The sequence below is a fragment of the Eretmochelys imbricata genome, chromosome 19 (assembly GCF_965152235.1).
Source record: "Eretmochelys imbricata isolate rEreImb1 chromosome 19, rEreImb1.hap1, whole genome shotgun sequence".
NCBI classification, from domain to species: Eukaryota; Metazoa; Chordata; order Testudines; family Cheloniidae; genus Eretmochelys; species Eretmochelys imbricata.
Genome location: NC_135590.1, coordinates 11,395,973 through 11,423,737, shown reverse-complemented (window position 1 = coordinate 11,423,737; position 27,765 = coordinate 11,395,973). Strand labels below are relative to the sequence as shown.

General features: G+C 46.0%; 2 protein-coding genes and 2 non-coding genes across 8 annotated transcripts in view; all 4 read right to left on the bottom strand.

Annotated features, from left to right (window-relative positions):
- Window positions 1-596: 596 nt before the first annotated feature.
- LOC144277399 (uncharacterized) lies at window positions 597-13,106 on the bottom strand. Its single transcript, XM_077838159.1, has 6 exons — window positions 12,999-13,106; window positions 12,252-12,465; window positions 11,538-11,570; window positions 10,395-10,427; window positions 9,333-9,363; window positions 597-2,561 (listed from the first exon to the last, which is right to left on the bottom strand). The coding sequence occupies exons 1-6, from the start codon at window positions 13,104-13,106 to the stop codon at window positions 2,375-2,377; spliced, it is 606 nt and encodes a 201-aa protein (XP_077694285.1). The 3' UTR covers window positions 597-2,374.
- LOC144277410 (small nucleolar RNA SNORA73 family) lies at window positions 9,500-9,706 on the bottom strand. The gene has a single exon (XR_013348443.1). It is a non-coding gene; the product is annotated as a small nucleolar RNA SNORA73 family (small nucleolar RNA).
- On the bottom strand, window positions 10,549-10,755 carry LOC144277426 (small nucleolar RNA SNORA73 family). Its single transcript, XR_013348457.1, has one exon. It is a non-coding gene; the product is annotated as a small nucleolar RNA SNORA73 family (small nucleolar RNA).
- Window positions 13,107-15,116: 2,010 nt separating the features above from the next.
- The window catches only part of PHACTR4 (phosphatase and actin regulator 4), a 101,981-nt gene continuing 89,332 nt past the window's right edge, over window positions 15,117-27,765 (bottom strand). For all 5 annotated transcript variants that reach the window (XM_077837950.1, XM_077837951.1, XM_077837953.1 and 2 more), the window contains 8 exons: window positions 25,546-26,128; window positions 23,766-23,983; window positions 22,218-22,374; window positions 20,677-20,732; window positions 19,646-19,707; window positions 18,523-18,660; window positions 17,612-17,688; window positions 15,117-16,885 (listed from right to left, as the gene is read on the bottom strand). In XM_077837950.1, coding sequence (XP_077694076.1) covers window positions 16,870-16,885; window positions 17,612-17,688; window positions 18,523-18,660; window positions 19,646-19,707; window positions 20,677-20,732; window positions 22,218-22,374; window positions 23,766-23,983; window positions 25,546-26,128 — 1,307 coding nt within the window. In that variant the 3' untranslated portion in view covers window positions 15,117-16,869. The remainder of the gene's footprint in view (window positions 16,886-17,611; window positions 17,689-18,522; window positions 18,661-19,645; window positions 19,708-20,676; window positions 20,733-22,217; window positions 22,375-23,765; window positions 23,984-25,545; window positions 26,129-27,765) is intronic.

Sequence of the window (27,765 nt, the reverse complement as noted above, 5' to 3'; positions counted from 1 at the left end):
ATGCCATAAGTATTCATGAGAGACAAGGTGGGTGAAGTCATATATTTTCTTGGACCAATTTCTGTTTGTGAGAGAGACAAGTGTTTGATCAACACAGAGCTCTTCTTCAGGCATTCATGGCATTTTACAGAGAAATAAAAATGTAGGTCTCGGTCACTTACAGTATTAGCAGAAATATTTTCATTAAGTATTACTAATGCTATGTTTTGTAACAAAAAGTTGGTAAACTCTACACTTTGGGTCTGATAATGACCTCTTAAAAGCTCACCCTGGGCAATCTGGTGGCTAGGAGCCCTATTAAGAAAGTTGCCAAGCAAGGTTGCTTCATAAATCCATCAACCACATCTGCTGGATTTTCATCAGCCAGTTTGGCATCAAGGAAGCCTCAGATTGGTCCATTTAGTCCTGACGAGTTGATACCACTGGAGATGAAAGAGTTAATCCCCAGACATCCAAGGACACAGGGAGAACCCAAGTGCATACAGCTATTTGTATGAAACACGAGAAGTCATCAGGTGTTCCTGAGTTTCACTCTGAGTGAATGGAACATTTAACCAGTCACGTCACTGAACGATAGATCAAGATCCAAGCACCACTGTTTAAAACCAATTCCTTTATTGGTCATACCACTGAACCCCTCAGTCAATGTCCATAAGATTCTTTATGAAGAAAAACTGCAGACTCTCCTTAATACAGTACACATGGGACCTTACCTCCCAACCTCCCACCCTCTCCTAGTACCTAAAATGCAGTCTGACCTGGATTGGGGAGCCCACTGGAACATTTCTATTTCTTTCCAGTTAACATCTCTGACTTTTTTCCTGTTTTACTAAAGCTGTGTCTAGACTAGGAGTATGGGTATGCTGTTAGAACACATCAGCTAGTGATCTACAAGTCCAGCGTAGAGACGGGCGAGCGGCAGACACCACTGATTCGGGTCGACTTAATGTACCATCTCGACACACACACACACACCATAAACCATATCTATTTTACGATGAGGTATGACGTGGCGCTGCCAAGCGAGGTCACTGCTACAGAAATAACACATTAAAATGATCACTTTGAAATATTTGCACGTTTCTGTCAGTTTAATGACTCCATGCATTATTTCAAGACATAAAATTGGATTTGTGACCTTAAAGCATCACAACAACCATTTAAAGGGTGAAATACACTCTAATAATAAATTTGTACAGGTATCATGGACATTTAGTAGCGCTGGTGACATTTCTAGTCAACATCACTATCTTGTTCACCATCATGATCTCTGTGGAGAGTGCATGGGTTACTGTTAAATACTATGCACTCTGCAATTGAGCGGCACCTTCTTTGAATGTCTTCTGAAGGATGATACTCACTGCTGACTGAATTATGTGCCTCTTTATCTATCAGCCAAAGGACAAATTCCTGCACCAACTGGGGCACAAAAGTAGCTGGTCTCTGAAAATTACAATCACCTGTCTTTGGATAATATTCTGAGGCTTTCACTTTGGCTATTTCAGACCGAAGGACTGAAGCAGCATTATACAAAACCACTTGTTCATTTGAAAGCCGATGATCAGGTTCACTCGCCGGAAGCCCATCCAAAAAACACTTGGATGATTTAAGGGCCTGCTTCACATTACTAGAAGCTTGGATAGCATCAGCTAATGTTACTGTGCTGCATAGAACAATGGTAGACTTGCCTTGTCCGTGCTGTCCATGGAATGAAATTGCAGACCCATAGTGTTTTACTAATCTTGCCTGTAATTTGCTACTGGAATAGCTTGCGGTTTCTATCTCTGAGGGAAGTAGGGCTTTGTATCTTTGAAGCAGCTTGGATAGGAGAAGAGCTTTCTTGTTGTCCATAAGATCATTGTCTATCTCTTCAATCAGCTGATAAAATGCAACGTCATAAGGTGACTATATTGTTGCAGTGCAACTTGATTGTTTTGCTTTAAGATTGGTTTTACTCAAGTAGGAAGAAATGCATGTTGAGTGATAAACGGCCTCCTTAGCAATCAAGTCTTCCACTGATACTCTGCGCATCATGTCAGCATCTCCTCTTTGAAGTGCTGCCTCCCTCAGATTGGCTGCTCTCTCAAATGTTCCTATTCTATGAAGTTTCTTGTCTTTCTTATGTGTTTTTCTTAGGCAAACAACGCAACAGGACCAATCGCTGGAGGATGTGCTTAAACCGGTGGCTACAGACTCGGATGAGCTTGCTGCTCTCTGATCAGATTCAGAGTTGGTTTTCCTCCCTGGGTTCAACATAACTCTGACATGTGTCAAATTCGACTTGCTTGTGTATTTCTGAAAGCGACCCCTGTGGTAGAGTATTGGTGACACAGTGTCTAAACTAAAAAACTCACCCAGTAGCCGCCAATACAATTCATCTCTCCTGGCTTCTGCTGCCAGCATCACAGAGTTCCGGCCAGCACTGGTGGCTTTTGACAGGTTTGCATTCTTTTGATTTTCTTGGCAAACAACACGTTTCAAAGTTTGTGGACAGTCTTTTTTTCTTTGATCTAAGCTTTAAGGGGCTTGTATCCTCCATGTCTTCACATACCGTAACTGCCCTGTAGAGGTAAAATTCCCAAAGTATATTGTTAGCATTACTCACCACTACCACCATTTTTCATTTTCTACAAGTATACAGACTTGTGCTAACTTGGATCTACGTTAATAGAAAAATTGCCAGTTTTGCTTAGTGAGCACTTGGACTGAAGCTCCACCGAAGCTGTGGATTGTCATCTCTAAGCCTAATACTGACCTGTGCGTAAGTGTCACTGAATAAAAAAAACTAATTTCTAGAATATTTCAAAGACTAGTACTGCACACATTTGCAATTACAGATTAAAACCTTCTGCCAGGCAGACTAGATGCTACATGGTATGTACACAAGCTTATTAATGAAGAAGCATTAAATTATGAATTCATACACATTTATATAAGATCGTCCATACTGGGTCGGACCAATGGTCCATCTGTGCCAGTATCCTGTCTCTGGCAGTAGCCAGTGCCAGATGCTTCAGAGGGAATGAACAGAACAGGGCAATTTCAAGTGATCCATCATCCCCTGTCCTCTAGTCCCAGCTTCCGGCAGTTTGGGGTTTAGGGACATCTGAAGCCTGAGGTTGTGTCCCTGACCATCTTGGATAATAGCCATTGATGGATGTAGACCCCACCTGAACTTATCTAATTCTTTTTTGAACTGTTATACTTTTAGCCTTTACAACATCCCATGGCAATGAGTTCCACAGGTTAACTGTACGTGTGTAAAGAAGTAATTTAAGCAGGTGACTCCTAGCTCTTGTGTTATGTGAAAGGGTAAATAATGCTTTCCTATTCACTCTCTCCACCCCATTTACGATTTTATAGACCTCGATCATATCCCCGCCTTAGTCATCTCTTTCCCAAGCTGAACAGACTGTCTTTTTAATCTCTCCTCATACGGAAACTGTTCCACCCCCATCATTTTTATTGTCCTCACCAATTCTAATGTAGCTTTTTAGAGATGGTGTGACCAGAACTACATGGGAGTACCAATGGAATGATATAGTGGCATGATGGTATTTTCTGTTTTATTATCTCTCCCTTTCATAGAATATCAGGGTTTGAAGGGACTAGTCCAACCCCCTGCTCAAAGCAGGACCAATCCCCAGTTTTTGCCCCGATCCCTAAATGGCCCCCTCAAGGATTGAACTCACAACCCTGGGTTTAGCAGGCCAAAGCTCAAACCACTGAGCTATCCCTCCCCCCTAGATTCCCAACATTTTGTTCGCTTTTTTGACTGTCACTGCACATTGAACAGATGTTTTCAAGATCTCTTTCTTGAGTAGTAACAGCTAATTTAGACCCTACCATTTTATATGTATAGTTGGGATTATTTTTTCCAATGTGCATTACTTTGCATTTATCAACACTGTATTGCATCTGCCATTTTGTCACTCCTTTTGAAATTCTGTGCAGTCTGCTTTGGACTTACCTATGTTCAGTAATTTTGTGTCATCTACAACTTTTGCCACCTACCTGTTCCAAACCATTTACCAATATGCTGAACAGCACAGGTCCCAGTACAGATCCCTGAGGAAACCCACTATTTATGTCTCACCACTGAACACTCATCATTTATTCCTACCCTTTGTTTTCTTTTAATCAGTTAAACGAAGAGGAGTCCAGTGGCACCTTAAAAACTAACAGATTTATTTGGGCTTAAGCTTTCGTGGGTAAAAAACCCCACTTATTCAGATATATCCACAAAAGCTTATGCCCAGATACATGTTTGTCTTTAAGGTGCCACCGGACCCCTGATTGTTTTTGTGGATACAGACTAACACAGCTACCCCTCTGATACTTTTAATCAGATACTGACCCACGAGAGGTCCCTCTCATTTATCCTATAGAACTGTAGAAGTGTAAGACTGGAAGTGGCCTCAAAAGTTCATCTAGTCCAGTCCCCTGCACTCAAGGGAGAATTACGTAATAGCTACACCATTCCTGACAGATGTTTGTCTGACCTGTTCTTAAAAACCTCCAATGATGGAGACTCCGCAACCTCCCTAGGCTTTCTGTTCCAGTGCTTAAACACCCTGACAGGACTGTTCCAATCTATACCCACCCTTACTGCAATTTAAGTCCATTGCTTCTTGTCCTAGCCTCAGAGATTGAAAACAATTTCTCATCCTTCCTCCTTGTAACCTTTTACATACTTGAAAACCGTTCTGTCCCCCGTCTTCTCTTCTTCAGACTGAACAAACCCAATTTTTTCGGTCTTTCCTCACAGGTTGTTTCCTAGACCTTTAATCAGTGTTGCTGCTCTGGACTTTCTCTAATTTGTTTAGATCTTTCCCTACCAGTGGTGCAGTTTGACACAATACTCCAGTTGAGGCCTTATCAGTATGGAGCAGAGCAGAAAACACTCCTGCTGATATATCCCAGAATGATGTTTGTTTTTGCAACATTGTTGGCTCATGTTTAGCCTGTTGTCCCCTGTAACACCCCCAGTACCCTTTCCCAGGCAGTCATTTCACATGTGTGCAATTGATCATTCCTTCCTAAGTGGAGTACTTTGCATTTTTCCTTATTGAATTTCATCTTCTATTTCAGACCATTTCTCCAAATCATTTTCAACCAAAGCACTTACAACCCTTCCCAGTTTGGTATCATCTGCAAACAAAGATATCGAATAGAACCGGCTCCAGGAGCAATCCCCGTAGGACTCCACTCAATGTGGCCTTCCAGCTTGACTGAACTACTCCTCCCTGGGAACAGTTTTCCCAACCACCATATGCACCCACCTCATAGGGGCGCTATCTACACTATATATGCTTAAGAGCCTTTGGTAAGGGACCTTGCCAAAGGCTTTCTGAAAGTCCAAGTACACTATATCTAGTGGATCACCTTTCTCCTTCAAAGAATTAATAGAGTGGTGCGGCATGATTTCCCTTTAGTAAAGTCCTGGTGACTCTTTCCCCCATAACGTGTATGTGACACAAATTTGTCCTTACCATAGTTTCAACCAACCTGCCTGGTACTGAAGTTAGGCTTGCTAACCTATAATTGCCAGCATCACCTCTGGAGACTTTAAAAAAAATAAGTCTAACTATCTTCCAGTCATGTGGTACAAAAGCGGATTTTAGTGATCTTTCCCTACTCACTCTTCAATCTGGGACAATTCTTCAGATCTGTTACCTAAAGAGGAATGGCTGGGGTGCACGGATCTCCCCTAAATCATCTGCAGTCAAAACCAACAAAATTCATTTAGCTTCTCTGCAATGGTCTGGTCTTCCTGGAGTACTCCTTTAGCACTTCAGGCTTCCCACTTCTGTACTTAAAAGAATCTATCTACTACTACTGGTACACAACCTTCACTGGGGGACTGGCCTGGTCAGCCAATTTCATTGGAAAAATCAGAGATATTCACCATTTTCACTTGATGTTAAGCAGCTTCATCATTCCTGATGAAATGATTCACCTATGCAAACCCAATAAAAGTCTTAATACGTTAGGTAGGTTAGATCCATAAATACCACACTACAATGTTGCAATGAACAGTAAAAACCAGAGTCAGGCCTGTTGAAGTGTTTCTGGAACTGTGCAAAATCTGACAATGTTGTAACTGTGTTAGTCCCAGGATATTGAAACAATGTAGATGAGGTCATTTTTCTTGGACCAACTTCTGTTAGTGAAAGAGAAGCTTTTGAGCTACACAAGCCTCATGTCAAGACTGTGTAGCTCAAAAGCTTGTCTGTTTCACCAAGCAGAAGCTGGACCAAGAAAAGGTTCTCTCACCTACCTCGTCTCAAAAATGAGACTTGTTTAGGTACCATTGTTTCACTCACCTACAGGCTAACAGCAATGCTTGACAACTCTACATCTAAATATAAGCTTTCAAATAATCTATGCTGTGGGTGAGTACATTAAACTCACTTTGGAGAACTGCCACACACTTAATGAGGCATATACTAAGCTGAATTGAAGCCTAGGCTGTATTTAGTGCAGTTTAACATATTTAGGCAATAGTCAATGGCATTTTTAGAATGTGTTATCCCAGGGGTTCTCAACCTCTCTCTTTTGGAGGCCTCCACAAAATGATATAAAAGTCCATGGTCCAGCTGTGCCACAATTGGTTTTCTGCACAAAAAAGCCAGGGCAAGCATTAAGGGGGAGCAAGTAAGGCAATTGCTTAGGGCCCCCACAAAGCTATGTTGCTCAGGCTTTGGCTTCAGCCCCACGTAGCATGGCTTCAGCTTTCTGCCTCGGGCCCCACCCAAGCAAGTAACTCTGGCCCTGCGTGGTGGCCCCTCTGAAACCTGCTCACAGCCCCCCCAGGAGGTATGGACCCCTGGTTGAGAACCACTGTGTTATCCAACATGGTGTAACACAACACCCATAACAATCCTTGTCTAGGCAAACCTGAGTTAAGTCTACACTGACTAAAGTAAGACATGCGACTCACCACGAGTAGTAGCAATTGTGGAAAATGTAGTGAAAGCAGGTTATAGAACAGGGTGAGCTGAAATGTTACACACACTTGAGTCCTCTCTATATCAATTTCCACCACTAATGCCACCAGTGGGATCTACACCTGGGGGTATCTGTGGCAGGGTGAATTGATTTAAATCAAGGCAATTTAAAGCATGATTTAAATCACTGATTTTAACCAATCTTTCCATTTGTATTTCAGTTATTTTCTAAAGAAAGTGGATATAACCATTAAAACCTGTTGATTTAAAACTAAATAGAAAAGCCTTTATGCCAGATTTGGTCCATCAGTTTTGCTAACTAGAACAGTACACGTAAACATGTATTTAAGCAATTATATAGCTTAAAATTCAGATTTTTAGTAATTTATAGTCCATTTTTAGTATGGCAAATGGTGGGTGATAAATTGCTTATTTACTAATTAACTTTATTCATGATTTGTGTCAAACTGCTTTAAAATGGCAACTGAAATTATTTTAACAAACACACAGAACAGCATACAAAATTTTTATTAAACAAACAAGCCGTTATTACAGTACATGACCTATTGTGCCATATCTATAAAGCTTGACCTCAGAAGCAAGATTTTTCCGTTTCTTTCTTTACATTGAAATCAGCCTGTAAGTTTGATACTTATGAATTCAGTATATTTTCTATTAAAATGTTTTTAGATTATTATAAACGTAGGCCTTAACATTTTATATTAAACTCAGATTTCATTGAACAGAGTGAGACATAATTTAAATGAAAAAAAAAATTCCAATTTAAATTAAAAAAATCATTTTTATCGACCCTGTGAATTATGAAACCAATTTTGCCAAAGTAAACACAGCCCTACTCCATTTGTCAGGCTACCTGGAGACGACACAAAGCACTAAAGGAGTAGAACTAAAACCAGAACTCTCCTATCCACACAAAAAACAACATATGACCACATCTACATTTTTCCTTTACAGAACCTTGTTAAACCTCTTTTTACGAACTCCTCTTGTTTTCTTTAATTTAATCATGAGATCAGAAGTTAGCATACCAGGTCATTAGAATAACTAATCATCCACAAAAGGGAATAAAATATAGTACTAAAATACTATCCAGTCAAAAGAATAGGAGACCAGGACATGAATGTGAAGAACTACTGCAGGAATCCTGCTGGAAAATGGATCCAAAAGAGAACTCAAATATGGAACCTGAAAAGAGTGAACCCTGTAATCCAGCTGCTTCTTCATTTTACCTGGAGAAAGAATAAAGCCAGAGGTCAGTGGTTTTGTTTTATGGGATTTTCCTAGGTATTTTAAACAAAGTTATCAGTGTTAGTGTGAGACAGGAGAATGTTGTGGTTAAAGCCTATGACTAGTCAAGAGACCTGGATTCTCTTCCCAGTTTTGACTTACTTCCTGTGCCTTATTTCACACACCCCCTCCCTTCCCCATAAGTAGTAGGCTAATGTTGATTCTTCGCAGGGAATGTAGCAAGGTTTAATTCAAGAATAACTGCAAATCTTGATAAAAATGCACATATGGAGTGCAAATGATTTCCAAAAAGGTAAGGCCATATTGTAGGGATTTCACTCCCTCTTGCCTTGCCATAATATGCAGATTAAATCATGGCCCTCAAACCCACAGCTATGGGAGACTTTCATAGGCTTCAAGATTCCTGTCTTCCACTGCTCTGTTGCAATACCCAAACTAGGCAGCCCCGTTGTCTTCTCTACTGGAAGTTATGGGAGATTAGGTCACCTTAATCCAGCCTCAACAAATTTAAACACCATGGGAGCCAACTGAGCATACATATTGCAGGGTGTAATCAAAATAATTTAGCCCCACAGTAGTGATCTATGCAGATTCTCATGCTTTTCAGCAAGGCAGGTTTTCTGTAGTTTCAATTTCCTCATAGCAGGTTATAATCTACATTTGAGGACCACACCATGGTCACACAAGTTCAGGTCCCATCTGTCCCTTAGAAGCTACAAGGCTTGAAGGCTAACCTTGTGTTGGTCCAACACAGAGTAATTCCTCTGGATAGCTACAATGAAGTGAAACTTCTATGATAAATTTCAGAGTAGCAGCCATATTAGTCTGTATTCACAAAAAGAAAAGGAGGACTTGTGGCACCTTAGAGACTAACCAATTTATTTGAGCATGAGCTTTCGTGAGCTGTAGTTTATGCTCAAATAAACTGATTAGTCTCTAAGGTGTCACAAGTACTCCTTTTCTTTCTATGATAAACTAAGTTACTTTACAACTGATTCCATACAGCTTTTATATACTAATCAACAAAGCTAAAGAGCTTGTGCTAATAAACATCAGCTATGAATTGCAAAAAATCTACGTCTATGAAGAAGTAATGGACAGTACATTACTCACCTTTTCAACTGATGCAACATAGCACCTGAAGCTAGAAGAAAACAAAAAAGTTTTCAGATGAGTTGATAATTCATCCCTCTTAAATCAGATTTCCTTATAGTTCACTGAAGTGTGTTTTTAACACTCACATGCACAACCCTGGCAATAAAGAAGCTATCTGACTGATGCAATGTCTCCTGCATGGTTTATCTCCTCAGTCACAGTCCGAGGACTCAGAGAAGCAGTAGGAATATGCAGGCTGCAGACCAGAGGTCCAAGCTTATTCTCCAACGTCGTGGAATGGGACTATACGTCATGGAGCCCGAAGGCCTACGCTCCCGTACGCCACACGGGTAGAGCCAAGAGAGAGCAACTTCTCCGGATGCCCACGTTGGATTGAAATAATGTACTCTAGCACTGTTTTACACTAGTCCATACACAATTGAACTACCCACCCAGTTAGCTTCCCAGATGCTAAACTTTACTGAATTCCGACCCCATCCATGCAGTGGCCCAAAATCCACAATGCAAAGCATGGGTATACATCATGCATCAGTTACACAAATGTACTAAACAGACCTTTGACCAAATGGGCCACACAAAGGCTGTTTTATAAACACTGAAATGGGCTGATGTAGGTGAACTAGAATTCATATTTGATCTACATCAAAATGAAAATTTTTATGGACAAGAACAAAGATCTATAGTCAGTCACCGAAAAGGCAAAGGGACTATAACATAGCTTCTAGATTTCAATTATACAAAACCATATATGCATTGGGAACACTGCTGTAGACACAAGATTTCAAATATACCACTCCACGCTCCCCCAAAAGCCTGATCCTGCAGCCAGACAGAGTGCTCCTCTATTGTGAGAAAGTAGGATCACCACCTATGCTTTCTAACAGGGGTGGTTCAGGTTTAGTTAAACTTTGCTATCCTTGATGAGCCTTCTCCATCTCCAGGATTCGATGTTATTTGGGGTAAACTGGGCTACTATGCAGACCCAGCCCAAGTGTGCAAGGAAACAATACTAGGGAGTGGAAGGTATTTATGTACACACAGAAAATTATAAGTCCTCACCTTGTGGACAGGCATGTGCTGCTTGCAAAGCTGCTGAAATAGAACAAGCAAACATGTTAGAACAACTGAACGAATCCCTGCTCAGTCTGCCTAATGAAGTTTGATAGGGTTGCAGAACATGGCCTCTCAGAGCAAAGAGGCAATCTGAGTAATGCAATGTCTCCTGCATGGTTTATCTCCTCAGTCACAGTCCAAGGACTCAGAGAAGCAGTAGGAATATGCAGGCTGCAGACCAGAGGCCCAAGCTTATTCTCCAACGTCGTGGAATAGGACTATACGTCATGGAGCCCGAAGGCCTGCGCTCCCGTACGCCACACGGGCAGAGCCAAGAGAGAGCAACTTCTCCGGATGCCCACGTTGGATTGAAATAATGTACTCTAGTCCATACACAATTGAACCACTCACCCAGTTAGCCTCCCAGATGCTAAACTTTAATGAATTCTGACCTCATAATGCAGTGCCCGAAAACCCACAATGCAAAACATGGGTGTACACCATGCACCAGTTACACAAATGTGTTAGACATACCATGGGTAATGCTATGAAAACTGAACTCTGACCAAATGGACCTCACAAGTCTGTTTTATAAACACTGAAGTGGGGTGATGTACGTGAACTAGAATTCAAATTTGATCAAAATGGAAATTTGTATGGACCAAAACAAAGATCTAGAGTCAGTCAATGAAAAGGCAAAGGGACTACAACATACCTTCTAAATTTCAATTATTACACAAAATCATATATGTATTGAATCATAGAATATTAGGGTTGTTAGAGGCCTCAGGAAGTCATCTAGTCCAATCCCCTGCTCAAAGTAGCGCCAATACCAACTAAATTGAGAACACTTGTTGACACAAGATTTCAAATGTACCACTCCACACTCCCCCAAAAGCCTGATCCTGCAGCCAGACAACAGAGTGCTCCTCTATTGTGAGAAAGCAGGATCACCACCTAGGCTTTCTAACAGGGGTGGTTCAGGTTTAGTTAAACTTTGCTATCCTTGGTGAGCCTTCTCCATCTCCAGGGTTCAATGTTATTTGGGGTAAACTGGGCTACCATGCCGAGCCAGCCCAAGTGTGCAAGAAAACAATACCAACAAGTGGAAAGGTACCTATATGTACAGAGAAAATTGTAAGTCCTCACCTTGTGGACAGGCATGCGCTGCTTGCAAAGCTGCTGAAACAGAACAAACAAATAACCTGTTAGAACAGCTGAGCCCATGGGGTTTGACAGGGCTGCAGAACGTGCCTTCCCAGCGGGAAGAAGCCGTCTCAGGGATACACGGTCTCCTGCATGGCTGATCCCCCCAGACGCAGTCCGAGGGCTCAGAGCAGCAGCAGGAACCGGCAGGCTGCAGACCAGTTCTCCAACGCGGGGCAAGGGGCCTGCGCTCCCGCGCGCCACACGGGCGGAGCCGAGCGCGCAACCTCTCTCCGGGGGCCTCGTTGGACGCCGGACCCACGGGGGCCCTCCGGGGGCAGCACGCGGCGCCGCCCCTCCCACCGCGAGAGGCGCTGGGGGAGGGGCCGAGCCTGAGGCCCAGGCTCCACTCAGGGAAGGGCCCAGGCTGCGGCCCTGCTGTCCTTACAGGGCCCGGGGCTCCTGCCCGGCGTGCGGGGGGTCCCCCCCACCCCCAATCAGCGAAGCGGGCCCGCGAGGAATCACGATCCCCGCCAGCCGCCGTACGAACCCCCTAGCCCCAGACCCGGCCTCCCCTGGGCCGTCGCCGGGAGAGGAATCATAACCCCCCCCCGGGCCACCATCCCCTTCTCCCCCCACAAGCACCCATCGCTGTTGCTTAGACACTCGCCCCGCCAGCCCCGCCAAGCCAGGCCCATCCCCACTCCTACCACCCACCTCGCTCCGAGGGAAAAGAGCGACAGAGGCGGGGCAACGAGAATTTATAGCACCCAGGGCACGACGGGAAGAGCTGGTCCAGAGCGCATGCGCTGCAGCGGTGAGCCGGAAATGGCGGGGCGCGGCTTGCGTCGCGTCGCTCGGGGCGGGCCGAGACGCCAACAGCTCTGTGGGTCAGCGGCCGCCTGCGGCGCGCGCGCTGCGCCCTAGCTCTCTGGCCGGGGGCGGAGGCTCCCTGACGCGCATGCGCACTATCGATCTCGGGCGGGGAAAGGCTTGGCCTTCGTGCGGCCGCTTCTCCCCTCCCAGGGCGGCGGCTGCGGGGAGCCCAGACAGCGCCCCCTGCAGGGCCGCCCTAGACCAGCAGCGGGTGGGGGGAGGGGGGCAGTGGCAGGCAGGCCCAGACAGAGAGCGGGAGGGGTCACCCTTTGCCTCAGCCAGGGGTTCTGCCAACAAACCTTTGGGGGCCTCGGGGTGTGGCCGCCGACTCTCGCTGACAAACAGATACGTTGCAGTTACTGGGTGTGTGTGTGTGTGGGGGGGGGGGGGGGCTGGATAATAAAAACGATGCTGGGCAAGGTGAAATCTGCACGTTTGTTAATAACACCGAGCCTGGCGCCAGGCTTGGGGGGCTGCTTCTGGTAAGGGCAAAAGGGGAAACAGCCCGCAGTCAAACATTGCGGGTATTCCAGCTGCGGATTCATTTGTCACTGACCGAGAACGTTCCGGACCTTTGCAGAACCTCACGGAACCTTCCAGACTTGGAGGACGGAGAACGACACTTTCCTTGAACCGCCGAGAGCGCGGCCCGCCGTGCCCCCCGCGCGTAGAGAAGGGGCTAAGCAGGGTTCCCATGCTACGGCGGTCAGCTCCTGCAAGGCTGGCTCAGGGTGGCCCGCCTAGCGTTGATGCACTTCTTGATGTTAGTACCGTTCAGTTATCCTTAAAATTAAAGTTTCTGGATCCTTAGAGCAGCGGTTCTCGACGTGTGGCCCGCGGCCCCATCAGCACAGAGCTGCGGCGCACGTGACATCCTCAGGGCCATACAGGGAGTAGTGGATGCGGATACGCCCCACCATGGTAGACAGGTTGAGAACCACTGACTGGGAGCAGTGGTCTCCAAACTTTTTTTGACCACACACCCCTATCCGAAAAAATTTAAGCGCGCACCCCTACTGTATGTATATTTATGTATAAACTACATACATGTATTACTGTACTAATATATTGTGTAAATTATAAAACAAAAAATAGAAATTAAAAAACAATGAGAAAGATGAAAAACAATATTTTAAAATAATTTGTTATTAACTGTACAAAAAACTTTTGGTCTCACTAAAAAAAATTAATGTTTTTATGAGAGCAATGTGATGGAATATGCTTTATTTTTGAAAATCTTGTTTTAACACTGATACAGCGGGTGCTCGGGGTAGGGGTGCGGGGTCTGGGAAGGAGTTAGGGGGTGGGAGGGTGCTCAGGGTAGGGGTGCGGGAGGAGGCTCAGGGCTGGGGCAGGCGGGGGTGAAGAGAACTTACCTGGGGCAGCTCCTGTTTGGTGCAGGGGGCTTGCAGGTGGCTCTGCGCAGCGCACCACCACCCCCCATGGCCACGATTCTGAGAGCCACAATTCTGTGAGCTGCCCCCCCCCCCCCGGCAGGCAGGGCCACCCGGACCGCAGGGGCTTCAGGGCCCTGGCCTAAGGGGGCCCTGGCCTGCAGCTCTAAAGCCCCTTTCGGAATGCAGCCCTGAGAGCACGGGCCGGAGGACTCAGGAGGAGCAGGGCTAGCCAGCAGCCGGAGAGAAGCGGCGCTTTCTCCTTCAAAGCGCCGCTTCTCTCCGGCCGACTTTCAAGGGGAAAGTGCCGCTTCTTCCCAGCCGCTGGCTGCGCAGTTGCCCCTGCTCCTCCACAGGCTGGAGGACTGAGGGCTCCCCCCCCGACAGCACTCCTGCTGCGCCCCACAATCGATAGACTTGCACATCCCACTTTGGAGACGACTGTCTTAGAGGAAACTAGTTTTAGTTGTTTACATATGGCATGAATAAATACAGGTTTACAGATCCTAGTGTGCAAATTTATCGTCTTATATGACAGGACTAAAATCATGCCTGCAAATCGTGCATCGAAGTCATGAAATGGGCTACAAATGCAATAAAAAATAATTTATTCAGAAGTTTAACAAATGGGTGGGGGAAGGGGTGCCGAAGATGCTCCTCGCCTGGGGCACCATTTGGTCTAGGGCCAGCTGCGTAAAACAGGGTAGCGTAGACCAGGCCCAAAGGTTTGAGACAAAGTCAGCAGTGGAGACCAAAGAGCAGGACGTCAGCAGGCCTCAGAGTAAGGGCGCACTGGCAGAAATCAGTCTCTACTTCATCCCACAGAATTTCAAACAGGTCCCTAAATCCTGTGAGCAGATGGACCTCACTAACCTAATGGTTCTCCCAGGCCCATTCATATACAAATGCACAGAAGCAAGTGTACTCCAGCTCACAAGCTACCGTAATATCTATGAAAACAGTATTTCATCTTTAAGATTCAAAAGGCCTTAACCTACTATATAGCAACATGACAGAAATGCTATTGCTCTTGAGGGTGGAGGCCAGCAGCCAGCTAGTACACAGTCTGCTGTACAATGCAGGTGAGAGGAAATTTTGGTCAGAGGCACTAGGACAACAACATTCCCTATCCTTACAAACAATATCCTGAGGATCTGCAGTCTAAGGTGGACAGGACCTTAGTCATGGTCTCATCTGACAGACCTGCAAAGAATAAAACCGCACAGAACTTAATTGCTCCTTCTCAAGAGGGATTTAAAGTGGTCCCCATTATTTCTCACCTTCCTGTTAGTGGCACAAAATGAAAGACAAGTTGTTTTGTTTACAAAAAGAGTCCTAAAATACTTTTATTTAATAATTAAAATTTGTCAACGGGAAGACAGATATACAATGCAATCATTTAGTCTAGAGAGATTTTATACATCAGGGAAGCAATCTGGAAGTGCAGTGCACCAGGTTGCATATTGTTTTCTATAAAGGGAACTTCAATCTTTGCCTCTTGCTTGTGAATCATTGTTTTTGGGGACTATGAGGGAACCTGAAGAAACAAGAAATTATCCCCAGTGACTCCTTCCTCTAAGAGTATGATGACTGAGATGAAACAAGATTAACTGGATCTCCTGGGGTGTGAAGGCAGCAGATGAGGGTGCCACATTACACCCCATAGGACTGACCCAGCAGATACTTGGCACATCATGGAAGAAGGGCAGTACCAAGAACATGAAAAGGCCTCCACACTAGGCAGACAGACATACATAGGATTCATGAGCACAGACCTCAAGCACACTAATGCCGACTGCTAGTCAGCACAAGCTCTGAGTGACCTCCAGCAAAGAGAGTGAACAAGCAACAAACAAAACACACCAGTGATCCAACAATACAGAACCCTCCACCCCCCAGTAAAATCCCAAATCCCCCATATTCTTGAGTAACATCTCCCCCGCCTCATTCCAAGTGTCACTTCACCCCCACGGGACAAGTGCCGTGGTGCACATCGCTACAGCTGTAGCTTATGTCAACATTAAAGACATTCAGTAAGAACTGATAAGAGAACATTCTCAGAAGACTGACTGGTTTTAAGGTCACTTTTTAAAACCTCTTCCCCTCCACAGTGTAATTCTCAAAATTTCCAGGAGGTTTCGCTATGAGAATAGGAAAAGGCAAGTTTCACCCTGATCCGGGAGAGTGTAAGAAAAAAAAATAGAGGAAGCCACAATCAAAGAAAAAACTTATTACATACCACAACTTCCTGAAATTAAAAACAAAACTTTAAAAGGCAACCGTTGTTTCCTGTGTCTGCAGCTCCCATTAAACAAGACTTAATTGTCTCAAGACAAGGTCTGTTAGCACAGAAGCAGGTTCGTGGGTTTGGTTTTTGTAAAATAAAAAATTCAGTTTACAAGATGCAGCATATGTTGTTAAGATCTATACAATTTCCCTTCCAGGGCAACATATCATTGGTCAGTAGTGATTCAGAATATTAAGTACATTAAAAAGAAGCAAGCAAAACCAAAAATAGTCACATGTCAGCTTCCTGCCAGGTCAGCATTTTTTAAAAAGGTTTCCTTTGTACACAGCAAATATACACACATGCTTCCCAGCTCTCTGGAACATCAGAGCTTAGATTATTTTTTCCCCCTTCCCAAAAAGGGAAAAACAAAAAGTTCCAACCAGTTTGTAAGGACTATTTACAGTGGAGAACAGGGCTCATCGGGAGCAATAAAGGGAGCTGGGGGAGGAGTGGAAGAGCTCAGTTCCAATGCCGGTGTGGTCCTCAGGAAGGTGAGCCGAGATGCCTGGATGCTCTGGGGAGTATTGCTGTATCATGCGAGGTATAGTGTTCAGTTCCAGCCTGATGGCACTCGAGATGCATTTGTTCCAGTGAAATGCTACATTCAGATAGGATCCCCCTGTGCCCCAGCTCAGAGCCCTTTTCTGGGTATGTTTTCAAGGCAAAGCTTGGATGAGCCCTAAGGTTCTCCTCCACTATATTGCCCAGGAGATGGAAATAGCACGCGCTTTCAATCCTCTCTCCTCTGGTCTCGCTCATTCCCTCTTCTGGAGGATCATGGCCGGTGGAACCTAAAATAGAAGAGTAAAACCAGTGTCACACCTGGAATTTGGGTAAACTGTAAGGAAATGTTATGGATGTTAAAATATCAGGAGGTCTTTAATAAACTGGTAGTGTCCCCGCACTGATGGCATGTAATCACTGGGCTCTCAGTGAGAATTTTAGAGGCACTTCAGGTCCCTGTATGACAATCCACCCCAGTGGGGACTGAGAGAAAGAACTTCTCCTGCACTGCCAAGCCAACACACTCCCAACTCTAGCCTGTGAGGAGCAGCTTTTCATTCTCCATTCACTTCTATGTAGAGACTGCGGAGCAAGTGGGAGGGAATTGTGATGGTATTTTCTGTAACATGGGCACCTGGCTACTTGTTTCACATACTAGTTAACAGCTGGTTAGTGGTGTATCAGCTTTTGCTCACTATTGAGTTACTGGGATTTGAACCCACAATGTACAGGTGAAAGGCTCTATAACCCATTATCCAGTCTCCAGACCCACCATTTACAGGCAGGTGCACCCAAGAAGCTCCCCTACAACGGAGAAAGTGAAGATAAATATCTGTGAAAGCTGCATCTGGTTATTTCTCCCGGATGGGATTAAAGCCCATTACTCAATATTAAAGCTCAGACTTGCTCTTGGCTTAAGAGGCTCAAAGCACAGCTTTATGAGCAAGACGAGAAGCAGCTATGGCCTGTACGAAGACAAAGCACATGGGCTCCTGGAGTCTTGTCTCACTCACCGTGTGAAGTGTTTGCTGTCTTCATGGACTTGCATTTCAGAGCTTTTAAACTCATTCAGTTCCTTTCGGATGGCAGCCTGCACAGAGGGGGAAAGAAATCCTTTCAGCTCACCCACACTGTTTATTCCCCCCACCACCACCGATTTACATAGACCCAGGACGTGCTGCATGTACAGATCTGCTTGTGGCTGGTCCGCACCATCTCAATTACTTTTAAGGAATAAAATGAAGGGCACATGTAGTTTTGAAATGGACAGGACTACCCACAGCCTCCATTTCCTCACCATTGAAGAGGGAGCTTGCGGACAGCTATAACCCAAGTGAGGTACTGGAGATCAAACTCAGCAGCTCCCCCATTTTTTCTTCAACAACCCCTCTCAAGACTCAGGTTAACCCTAAAATACTGGCTAATCCCCAGATGCTTGATACCCTGAGGTATTCCCAGTTCCTAAGGGATGATGGTGCATGGAACTGGACTGAGACTTTCCTGCAGTGATCCTGATCAGGCCAGCCTCAGCCTGCCAAGAACTTCCCCCACTCTTCCCTGGGTCTTCTCAGCATCTGTACCCTGCTTCCTCCTGCTATAGGCTCCTGTCTACTCCTTCAGATCAAAGGCCAGAGCAAAAAGAGGGAGGTTGGGCTGGGAATTGGGAGAAAGCAGCATGGAGCCCAAACAGGCCTTGTGTGTAGAGAACAGGAAACTCTTGGTGTGCTGGTAGCGGGTGAGTGCTCAACAGGATGGGGCTAGGGAGATGGGATGAGTCATTCAGGAGACGGGAGGGAGACCAGGGTCCCACCACATGGAAGAGTTGAAGCAAAAAGAAGAAGAGCAAGTTTACTTTGCTTATATCCCTGAGCATGGGGTATCCAACATGGGCTCCAAGGGTTGGGAAGAGTGTTCTCCCCATTACCTTGTCAGCGGGTGTGAGTTTTGTCCACGGCTTATCTGCTCTCCGGTCATAGTCCTGAGCATCTGTCACTTCCACATATTCATGAAACCTCAGGATCTTCCTAGCTTGCAGTTCAGCCACTGTAGGCCTTTGACTAAGCTGAAAGCAACAGAAGACAAGTCAGCTTCGACCGTACTTGTCACCAGTGTGCATTCTGGCCAAAGACCCCACCATTCAATCTTTTTTGTGCACATAAGAGAGATCACTAGACACTGATGTGGGATGCAACAAAGCACCCCAGTATGGTCCTTAATGAAGAGTTAATAATTGCCTCATCAGTTAAGTGAGTCTATGGCAGTGTTTATAGTGTAAAAAGCACACAGGGCCAGGATGGCATTTCAAATGAGAGCTACAGGAACAGATGGAAGGGGGGACCTAGATACAGGAAACTGACCGTGTGGGATACACTCCTAACCTGATTCTAACGCATGATTCCTCCCTACTGCCCCAGGGAATGGCAACATGTACTTAAGTTCCGTATTAATATGCTCTGTAAAAATTCCTTCCCAGCCACAAGTGTGGGACGAGTTTAACACTGTCCCCGTGGGCTAGACCCATCTGGGATCAACAGCTAATCCCGTTGGTATATGGGAGACGACAGCGTTAGAATCTGGGATAGTCTGTCCATTTCACACCCCATTCTGGAAATAGTGTTCACAATTCTCGAACCTGGCTGCCTAAAGTTAGGTTCCTAAGTCCACATCTAAGCACCTAAATAGAAGTGGCCTGTTTTTCCCGAGCTGCTGAACACAAATCCCACTGAAGACAATGGCTGCAAGCAGTTGCGGCTCCCATCAGTTTCTCCCAGGCATTTATTTAGGAACTTGATTTCAGGCCACCCAGTTTGAAAACCGTGGCCGCTGCTGTTTTAATATGGAACTCCGACACTCCAGCGATAGGTGCAGTAGGAATATCTCGACTGACCAGACCGATTCCCAACTTGTTACAGTCAGAGGGCACTCAGGATAACCACAGAGCAGCCTCATGACTCCCCCACCCCTCTATGTTCTCTTAGGTGCTTACTACCGCCACCATCCACAACAGAGCAGAGAGACGGAAAACACCAAACGGAGCACTGCAGTACCTTTCTGGTGAGGCGGCGTTTAATCTCCCGCTTCTCAGCCTGCCGGTCGGCCTCATTTTTTTCTGGCAAAGGGGGAAAAAAATGTTTCATTTAAAGCAGTGCCACCACCTCTCGTTGAAAACCACTGTCAAGAGCTGAACACGGAAAACCAGCTTTTCATATCCGTGGACTATCTGCATCTCCTACCATCTGTCTGCAGTAACTCCAGGCATGCTGAGAGCATTAGGGTCTGAATCAGACTTCCTTACTCAAACAGTCCATAGACTAAGGATAGCAGAATGGGCCTTACCTCAGGATGGTTCAGTAGCTAACCAGAGCCCTCTCCAGGCTAGCAGAGAACTCTGGGTAAAATCTTCTAAGGCACTGAGTGACTTTGGCTCCTATGGGCCAAAGTTACATTTTATAATAGGTGTTATATTTGGGGGCGAGGGGGAAGGAATTTTCAGTTATGCTAATGATTAAAGAGCAATACAGAGAAGGAAATTTCTGTTGAAAATCATCTCCAAGCTGACATTTTGTTTTCTAGAGTTGATTTTAAGTCTTGTCTCTTGTCACCATTTACACTGTTAACTCTAATTGCATTCATCATGGGCAACGAAGCTAGACAGACCATAGTCACCTGCTGTGTTTTATGCCGTAGCATGATGCAGTGATCTGTGGGCTGCACATATTGCAGTCGAATGTTTACACCCAAGCAAAACAGCTTTTCTTTAAAAATATCATGGGAAGAAATCGTGTGTGTTTCACAATCTTTCGGGTGTAAATTAGTGAACAGGGGCCTTTGAACTGTGCTTGAGTGTTCATACTATTGTCCAAGAAGCTTCAGTCAGGTCAGCGTTTGCTGGTACCCCACAGAAGGGATACAGAACAGTGTATTAACACTAGCTCAGTAAACCGGGGCCTAGAATTCTGCTCTAAAACTGCAGAAGACATACATTCTACCCCTGCACCCCTCTGATGCTACAACTGAGAAACAGGAAAAAAACAGCAACACTTATGTGTTTGGGAGCTGTAGAGCAGTCGTTACTCACGTTGAAGTATGTTCCTTTGCTCCAGCTCTTCTGCTGTTGGTCTCTGACTTAGTCGCCTAAACAAGAGGAGATAAAAACCATTACACTTGCCCAGCCATATTCCTGTAGGACACACAGATGCCAATGCTCATTTGGAAGCAGCAGGGAATAGAGTTAATACGATACTCACTTTAATCGTCTTGTTCCCTTTTTTCATTACTGCTCAAACCAGACAACTCTTCCCTCCACTTGCTAACACAGCTTTTCACCCAGACAGCAGAATCCACTAGACTGAACTTGGCCTAAGTGGGTGCTGCTCCCGTGGAGCTGCCTGGGCCAGGCAGCAGTGGTATAAGGAACACAGGATGGACAAGCTGGTCAAAAGTTGAGTGTAAATGGTCTCACAGTATAACTTCTAATGCACCTTTATTTGTTGGGCGCTTCAGATATGTTAACTTGCACGTGTGGGAGGGCTGGTGCGTAGCAGGAAGACAGCCCCCGTGAGGATGTCAGATAAAGCAGGGCACAGCTGCCTTGTGTGTCACATGGAAACAGGTCACTGTTTTTTCCTTCTCCACCCCAAGGAGTGGGGGCACAATTGAGTGGCACAAGCTGACCCCACACTTAGCGCACCTGTAACCAGGGGCCTATCTCCCCTGCCCCCTCGTGTTGTCTGGGTGCAGCAGAACACCCACACTGGCCAGGCTGGTAATGACTGCACAACTGCAGTCTGGAGCGGAGGAAGGTGAGAAGCTGCTGAGGTGGGCCAGTGGTGAGGCAGCAAGGTTGTTCAAGTATCTGGCTGCCTCCTTTCTCTCCGCAGGGGCTGAGGTGAGGAGGAGGAACAGGGAGCAGTGAGTGGAAGCAAAGAAGCCTCTGAAACATTTGGTATTGGCTACTGTCAAACAGGTACTGTGACATCGTATGCAATTCCTGTTCTTAGAACTGCCAGCACAGCAAGGGCTGAAGCAGCCCAGAATCATCATTGCAGGGGAATCCCAACTGGACACGAGGGAATCCAACTCAGCTGTGGACAAGACACTTTACACCCACAGAATTCCCACTCCTCCCCAGGCCAGATTCAGCCCTTGGGTAAGGGAGCTGCACCCTCTAACTTCAGGAAGTGCAGTACCAGCGTCACCCAGGGTCCCACAGAATGCCTACTCACAGCGAGCTAGACGATCTTGCCACTTGCACCTGTTTTCCAAATTACATCTGTCAAGTTGCTCACATCACTGCTCAATGTGGCTCCTCGAACTTTGTTTTTAACAGCACACTTCAACCCAGGAAATGAGAAATCTGACAGGCTATGGGGGTAGGAAGAGTTGGCTCTTCCAGCTCAAATGGCTTCCCTCCCGAACAGTGGAAACTGTCCTGCATGAAATGTAAGCTTCTTGTCTTTACATTACTTCAGAGGGAAATGACACGCAAGCCTAGCACCCCAGCCCCAACGCAGCAGAGAAAAAGCCTCCTTGTTGCTACATTTCAGGCAAGCAGATTTCTTGGCTCACCCTTAATTATGCCGAAGACAGAGGATTTTTCTTTTCCTCTGCATTTTGTACCTGATCAATGCTGTCCCAATCTGTTGCCGAATTTCATTCCACTCCTCCTTGCTCTTCCGAGGGAAAGCATTCTTTTCCTCCAGCTCCTGCTGCGTGGCCATGTTGCCCAGTTTCATGGCCAATGTATCTTTCCTCTTCACCTTGTTAGCTAGAGCGCCTGTGGGAAAGGGAAGAAGGGATCCTTGCATGGGTAAAGACAGGAGTGCTCCCACGCTGTAAAAAAGCAGCTGGATTCACAGGCCAGCCCGGCGTCACACACACAATGTTCAAGTACCACAGCTCCTCTGTTGGCAGGAGCTGAATGTCACTAAGGTCATGCAGCTACAGTACAGCCTGCAGCATGGTAAAAGGAGTAACACCATCCTGTCTAGAGAGAGGGAGCTGGAAGGATGTGTGGTTACTATTTTGGTGGCATCCCCTGCTGGAATTTTCCCCATCAGGCAGGGATGTACATGGGCTGGTTGGCAGTTGGGGTATTTGAGGGAGTGTAGGCAGGTGGGAACATAACACAAGAACGGCCATTTTGGTTCAGACCAATGGTCCATCTAGCCCAGTATCCTGTGTTCTGACAGTGGCTGGTGCCAGATGCTTCATAGGGAATGAACAGAACAGGGCAATTATCAAGTGATACATCCTCTGTTGTCCAGTCCCAGCTTCTGGCAGTCAGAGGCTTAGGGACACCCAGAGCATGGTGTTGCATCTCTGACCATCTTGGTTAATAGCCATTGATGGACTGATCTTCCATGAACATATCTAACTTTTTTTTTTTTTAAACCCAGTTATACTTTTGGCCTTCAGAATATCCACTGGCAACAAGTTCCACAGGTTGACTGTGTGTTGTGTGAAGAGGTGCTTCTTTATGTTTGTTTTATACCTGCTGCCTATTAATTTCATTGGGTGACCCCTGGTTCTTGTGTTAAGTGAAGGGCTAAACAACACTTCCCTATTCACTTTCTCCACACCATTCGTGATTTTATAGACCTCTATCATTTCCCCCTCCCCTGGCTTAGTTGTCTCTTTTCTAAAGTGGCCTGCACCAATCTTTTTAATCTCTTGTCATATAGAAGCTGTTCCACTCCCTTAAATCATTTTTGTTGCCTTTCTCTGTACCTTTTCCAATTCCAAATTGTATCTTTTTTGAGAAGGGGTGACCAGAACTGCACAAAGTACTCAAGGTGTGGGCATACCATAAATTAGTGGGATTATGGTATTTTCTGTCTTATTATCTATCCCTTTCTTAATGGTTCCTGACATTGTTAGCTTTTTTGACTGCCGCTGCACATTGAGTGGATGTTTTCAGAAAAGTCACGATGACTCCAAGAACTCTTTCTTGAGTGGTAACAGTCCTCATCATTTTGTATGGACAGTTGGGATTATGTTTTCCAGGGTGCATTACTTCCCACATTGTGGATAAGTAGCCTGTGAGGAAGCCAAGAGGCTAACACTTTGGGACACTGTACGGACCAGACTTTTGGTGTGGCTCTTGACGTGGCTAAGTGCAGTTGTGTGTGTAGGAGTAAAGCTGGCTTCCCAACGGTGAAACCTTACTGTTATGGCTTTCATCATCCTCTTCATCTTCCTCATCCTTATACAGGATGGGTCCCTCCGAGTCCGAATCACTCGTCCCCTCCTCTTCCTCCTGCAGGGGCTGTGGCATTAGCCTAGGAATGATTGTGACAGATGGTGCATCTCCAATGTAAACGTGAGGACCTGAACTCCGTTCACCCTCCTGGTCTGCTTCCTCCTCCTCTTCATCATCATCTGGACTAACAAAACGCGCACAATTATTATTGATTTTAACAATGACAATGATTCACTTTGAGGTCAGGGATTTGTTCCATCCCCAGCCCCAGCGACAATTTAAACTGAAGCCTCTCTATGGAAGGCAGGTCACAAGCGCTGTAACCCTTTCCTAGCCAGTGGCTGTTTGCCTGCGGCTGCTGCCCCCCTTTTACCCCCACACTCTTTCATGGAAGCCCTGCTGAACTACGAGCAAGAGTACTTAGATTTCCTTACCCTCCTGTGGCACCTTCCCTCCAGGGATGTCAACATGCTTTAAACATTCATGAATTGCAGCAACTGAGACAGAGATTGCGGGTGGGATTTTCAAATGAATTTACGGGAGTTAGGGGGTTAAAGAGCCCAAGTCAAGAAGCTTCCTTCGGTGCTTTGTGGCAAGTCCAAAACAGTGGCAGGTTGAAGGAGCTCTGCTCAAAGGCCCGTGCTGCAATCCCTGCCTCATCCCTCCTTCCTGAAGAGTTGGAAGGACTCCGGGCTCAGCAAGCACCAATTCAAGGAGATGCATGGTCTGAGGCACTTGGGGCTAACCCCGTCACCCTCTATCACCAGCCAACCCCATTTGGGGTTTCAGGGTTCAAACCTGCTGCCAAACCCAAGCAGAGTGTGTGTGTGTGGGGGGGGGGGGAAAGGAGATGGGAATGACCACATCAAATCCCAAGCAGTCTCTCTAGGCCAGGGGTGGGCAAACTTTTTGGCCCGAGGGCCACATCTGGGTGTGGAAATTGCATTCAGGGCCATGAATGTAGGGCTGGGGCAGGGGGTTGGGGTGCAGGAGGGCACTCAGGGCAGGAGGTTGGGGTGTGAGGTGCAGGAGGGATTCGGGCTGCGGGCTCCAGCCAGCACCGCTTACCTGGTGTGGCTCCGGGGTGGCAGCAGTGTGCAGCGGGGCTGAGACAGGCTCCCTGCCTGCCTTGGCCCCGCGCCACTCCTGGAAGCGGCCGGCACCATGTCTCCGCTGCCCCTAGGAGAGGGGCAGAGGGCTCCGCGCACTGCCCTCACCTATGGGTTCCACACCCGAAGCTCCCATCAGCCGGGAACAGGGAACCGCGGCCAATGGGAGCTTCGGGTGTGGAACCCAAAGGTGAAGGAAGCACGGGGAGCCTTCTGCCCCCAACCCCCATCCCGGGCCGCAGGGACATGGTGCCGGCCATGCCATGGGGGTGGCAATCCCATGGGCCGGATCCAAAGCCCTGAGGGGCCAGATCCAGCCCGTGGGCCGTAGTTTGCCCACCCCTGCTCTAGGTCATCAGAAGCAGGTCATGGCTGAATGAAGAAACTGAGGACCTCACTTTGTCTCGTCAGTGCAATTAAATAGCTAGATTCCTCTGAACTGTTTTTGCTTTTCCTGCCTAGCGTACCAAGGTGATCATCATTTCTCCAAACACTCAATTCCCGTGGCACTTTCCACAATCATAGGTCTTGCTCTAGGACGTGGAGCGCAGCGTTCCCACACCACAGTGCAGGCTGCTACGTGCCCGGCTATCCCCCTACCCGTCAGTGCTCCTGCATGCACAGAGTCTGTACTCACACTTTCAGCATCTCGATGGTGACCGGCAGCGACCTGGCCCGGCCCAGGGTGCTGTTGTCCTCGTAGGGGCTGTCACTTTCGAAGAGCAGCGAGTGAGCCCTGTGCGACCCCTCTGCAGGTGGGGTAACTGGCAGGGGGCTCGTCAGCGCCTGCTGGATCCGGATGTGCAGTGGGATTTGGAGCAGCCGCATTGGCAAGTGAGGTTCTCCGAACCCCTGCTCTGCCGCCCACTTGGGCACTTCCAGTGACCTGAGATCTTCCTGTGCAGGGGTCTCCTTGGGCAGTTCCAGGGAGAGCTGGGGTTCCGTCACAGGGCTGGAGGCAGGCAGGGGCGTGCGCGGGGGCTCGGGAGGTATGTGGCTGGGCAATGGCGGAGAAGGTGACGGTGGCGGGTGAGACACGGTGATATGCACTGGTATCGATGCGGGACGAGTAGCTGTCACTACCCTATCACTTGGTGGTTTCGAGGCAGCAGTTGACTCCAGTGAGGGTGCCATGTTAGATGGAATGCCTCTCTTGGGTGGTAGGGGCGGGGAAGGCTTTGTTAAGCCCATACTACTGTTCACTGCTTGAGACAGTTCAGCTGGAAAAGAAGAGAGATCCCACATTTTATTAGGGCTTTGCCATAGCGCTGGACCCTCACTCATCCACTGGCTGAGCACTGAAAGCACTCAGGAGGCTACAGGATCCAGTGGTTAGAAGCAGGCAGATTCTGACCCACTGAGACCTTGATCAGTTCATATGACCTCCTGCAGTCTCAGCTGCTTGCTCCCTAAAGCCAGATGCCAGAGGTAACTGGGCAGGGTGGATAAAAATCAATGATTTTTTTAAAAAAAAATTTTTAAATCAGATTTTATTTAAATTTTTTTTTTTTTTATAAAATGCTTTTTGAGGAAAAAACACCTATCTAAAGATAGTTTTAATTAAGATACATTACAGCTCAAAGATATTTCATCATGGAATAGGGATTATAAATTCTAATTCTATAGTATGAGACAATACATTCATGTAATGTTTAAGAAAAGTTTTGTAAATGTGTTCCAATAGTTCATGGATTAGGGACCCAATCTTATGGAGCTCCAGGGTCTTCTGTAGAAATTATTTAGGTTAATCTTTCTACCTACCCAATGGAACTCAGTACTCAGTCTAGAAGATACCATCAGAGATGCTTAGTTTTGCAGTTCTCAAACTGTGGATTTGTGTCTCCAAAGGTAACATGCTTGTTAACAGCAAAAAGGTTTTTTTAAATAAAAAAATATAAAGAGGTGAGAAACAACAGACCTCAACTCTATTGTCCCTCCGCAAATTTGTGTACACAGAGTCAATTTCTTACCTCTCTAAAAGTGCAAAGTTTTAAAAAGTTCAACGAATAGAAGATTGTTGGGGGCGGAATAGATCTGGACAAGAAGTCTGGAGATAAATGTGAGAAGCGAGGGACATATGCTTTTTTGTTAAACTATTATATGTTTGCTGTTGAAGAAAAAAATCCAGAATACTTAACATTGTTGTTTTAGTTAACTAAAACAATTTAAATGTTTGTCTAGTGATGTTCTCTTCCTAATACAGTATGGCAAGAAAATCCTCCAAATAGTAATAATTAATCTGTTGAATTGGAGATAGTTCACCTCCCAATGACTTCATAAATATCTGTTTCAATTACCTCTGGTAAATGAAATAACCAAACAATAATTCATTTTCTGATATAGATGTAAAACTAATCTGAAAAGTTTTCAAAATAAATCACTTTAAAAATGTATAGTGTGTACCTTCTAAAAATGAAACCTACATCTATCTCTGAGTTGTGAAGAATATGTATTAAGGTTATAACCACCAACAAGAATGCACTTTTATGGAGAAAACCATTATTAAATCGAGTCTTCCTGACTAGTGATTTAAATCAAATTCACCCTGTAACTGGGTGGCAAAGCTTCTCACTTGCTCTTCTAGCTACTAAGGTAAGAAGTCAGGACAGCAGCCAAGAGTGAGCAGGCTGGAAGAGCTCCTGCTTGTCTTGCTGCTTTGCATGGAAGGTTGGCTTGGCGAGAGTGCAACAGGAGGGCCAGCTCCAGGAACGGCAGCATTCCTTGGGCAGGTGCAGGACATGCGGATCAGTATGCTGCTCACTTAGCAAAGGAATGAATGCAACCAGGGCACTTTGTGCCTACATTTACAACCATCACCCAAAAATGGAATTTGATATAACATCCCCAACAAAACCCT

Bases quoted from the DNA above. Each gene is read 5' to 3' on its own strand.
- LOC144277399 (XM_077838159.1), bottom strand. From the start codon at position 13,106: ATGGGAACCCTGCTTAGCCCCTTCTCTACGCGCGGGGGGCACGGCGGG. The intron at 12,466-12,998 runs GTGAGGTTCTGC...GCCCCCGGCCAG, and splicing joins CTCCAAGTCTGGAAGGTTCC to AGAGCTAGGGCGCAGCGCGC. The intron at 9,364-10,394 runs GTGAGGACTTAT...GTTTTCTTCTAG, and splicing joins AGCACATGCCTGTCCACAAG to CTTCAGGTGCTATGTTGCAT.